General features: G+C 40.0%; 1 protein-coding gene across 1 annotated transcript in view; it reads right to left on the bottom strand.

Annotated features, from left to right (window-relative positions):
* Positions 1 to 2,465, bottom strand: part of DGKI (diacylglycerol kinase iota) — a 429,239-nt gene that overhangs the window by 84,672 nt on the left and 342,102 nt on the right. The window contains 2 exon segments of the mRNA XM_077850064.1: positions 5 to 127; positions 2,222 to 2,349. Of these exon segments, the coding sequence (XP_077706190.1) occupies positions 5 to 127; positions 2,222 to 2,349 (251 nt within the window).

The raw sequence follows: 2,465 nt of genomic DNA on the forward strand, positions 1-2,465 counted from the left end.
TTACTGTAGCACACGTGAGTGGCTGAGATCTCTCAAATCGGAGTCCTCATAATGCGGAGTAATCGTTCCCAGACCACTGTCGCTCAGGATACGCTTCCGTAGGGCAGGATTCCACCATTCTGACAGCCTGGGAGAAGGAAGGTACCAGGCATTAGGCATTCAGGACCAGCCACAGGACCTACTCTGCTCTTCCTCAAGATGATGCTTGTCCAAACAGGAGATGGGAAATTAATCTTCATCTATTAGCTCCTTCTTCCACATTTATTATTTACTTTTCTCAACCATCATGAACTGCTTGTGTGCCTCTGCCTTCTTTACAGATGAGAAGACTACATTTCACGATTAGGTAATTTTAAATGTGATGTAAATAAGAAGTAATGGAACCTGATGGAGAAATGGAAATTGGGAAATAAAAAAGCTCAGCCTTTTTCACTGTTTTCCTGTCCTTGCTCATTTCCAGAAGGGGCAACTGATCTGAAATAAGAAAGGGATTGATTGAAGTTCTAGTAGATTTTCAGGCTACTTTGGGCTACTTTGTTTTGGGAGCTGGGGCTAATAGAGGTTTAACTCAGGACGAAGCCATTTCTTTTGGCCATTATTTGATATAGAGAAGGACAAAGACCAGGATGAGTGTGGCAGGATGAGTTGATTCTTTCCCAGATCAAAGACTGTAGCCAAGATCATGTTGGGCAGGAGGACACCGAGACTCTAGTGCTCACTGCTCCTGCAGGAGGACCCAACCACTTGCTTTCCTCCCTCCAGCTGACACACTGGATTTACAGTACGTGGACTGTGAAGATGGGCTTTTCCACCACGTTCTGGGATGCCCAGGGAAACATATCTGATATCACTAGCTCTGGCTTCCTAAACACAACTATATACTTGCCCTGTCATGCTACTTCGGTCTTTTCTTGACTTGATACATACCAGTGATATCAGCTGGCCCTTGCAGAGTGGGAGATATTCAGAAATGGCAACAATGGTCAAATAAATTAGTGCAGAGGAGTAAAAAGGCATAAGGGCTACCTCAAGTGAACATGTCAACTTACATGGTAGGTGTGTGTGTGTGTGTGTGTGTGTGTGTGTGTGTACACAATCTGCAAATGCTATTTTAGCACATGTGTGTGTGCTTTCCAGGGAAATCCTTATTTTAACTAATTGGTCTCCATATACCAGTAAGACATCAAAGTTCATTAGACTTCACAAGGGCAGAGATTTTGTTTGTTTGCTTGCTTTTGGGGTTGTTTTTTTACATTGTTGTCTCTTAAGCACTTATACTAGTGGCTGGCACATAAAAAGTTGTCTAAATAAATATTTTGGAATTGCTGAAATAACCTAGAAATATTAATAATATTTTAGTGGCTCAAAGTAGTGATTAAATGCATAAGCTTTAGCATAAAACTTGGGACCAAATCTCAATTTTGCCATTCATTTTCTATGCAATACAGGCCAAGTTAAAGAATGCTCTAAGCCTCAATTTAGTTATCTATGGATTTAGGGTAATAAAAGTTCCAGATGCACAGGGGCATTGTTACATGACCGTGATGAGGCTGATAATTTTAACAACATCATATTTAATGAGTGTCTACCAAGTGTCAAAAACTATCCCAAATACTTCACATGTATCAATTCATTTAATTTTTGAACAGTTCTCTGAGTAGGTTTTATTTCTATTTTACAGATCAGGAAATAAGCACAGAGCACTTCTGATGATTTGGTTACTATGAAGTGATGGCAGGGATATAATAAAGGCATTTAGGACAGTAGGTGGCTTATAATAAGTGCTTCATACATCATAGTTATTATTATACAATCTATGTCTCTAGCTGCTTAGATATAGCAAAAAAAGGAGAAGTGGTGGAGGAGAAACATAGAGTCAAACCACTTGTGCCCATTTTTCTTTGGATAATACAAGCATTATAGATATATACGCACAAATGCAAATACTAGCACTTTATAGTTTGGTAAGAGGTGTAGACATGGTGTGTAAAGAAGGCTCAGACATGGTACAAATCTTGGTGGGAAAGAATAATTCTATGCAGCCATTCAAAAGACAGACATATAATGGAACCAGTTATGCTACACTCTAATGAAACACAACAAGAAAACCTGTATCTTAAGTTAGTTTGATGTCATTAGAAATGCCAAGTGCAAAGTCAGATATGGATGTCACCCTGTGGCCAGCCTCGCTACCATGTCACCAAAAACGAGGCATACTCACCCTGAGGCTTGCTCCACCACCAGGTCAGGCATTCCTGGAGGTGTCCCTGCCTGCTGTGACAACACCATATCTGGGTCCAGAATAAAAATCTCATCTTGGGAAATCTCCATCACAAAGTGCAAATGTTCCTAAGGAAGAAAAAGGAGTCTGTCAGAGGATTGACAGGATGCTCAAATCTATCATCGGATATGTAACAAAATAAAGCCTTCTTGATCTTGAAAGATAATCAAAGTCTATGACATAA

Source organism: Canis aureus, chromosome 15, assembly GCF_053574225.1.
Source record: "Canis aureus isolate CA01 chromosome 15, VMU_Caureus_v.1.0, whole genome shotgun sequence".
Lineage (NCBI taxonomy): Eukaryota > Metazoa > Chordata > Mammalia > Carnivora > Canidae > Canis > Canis aureus.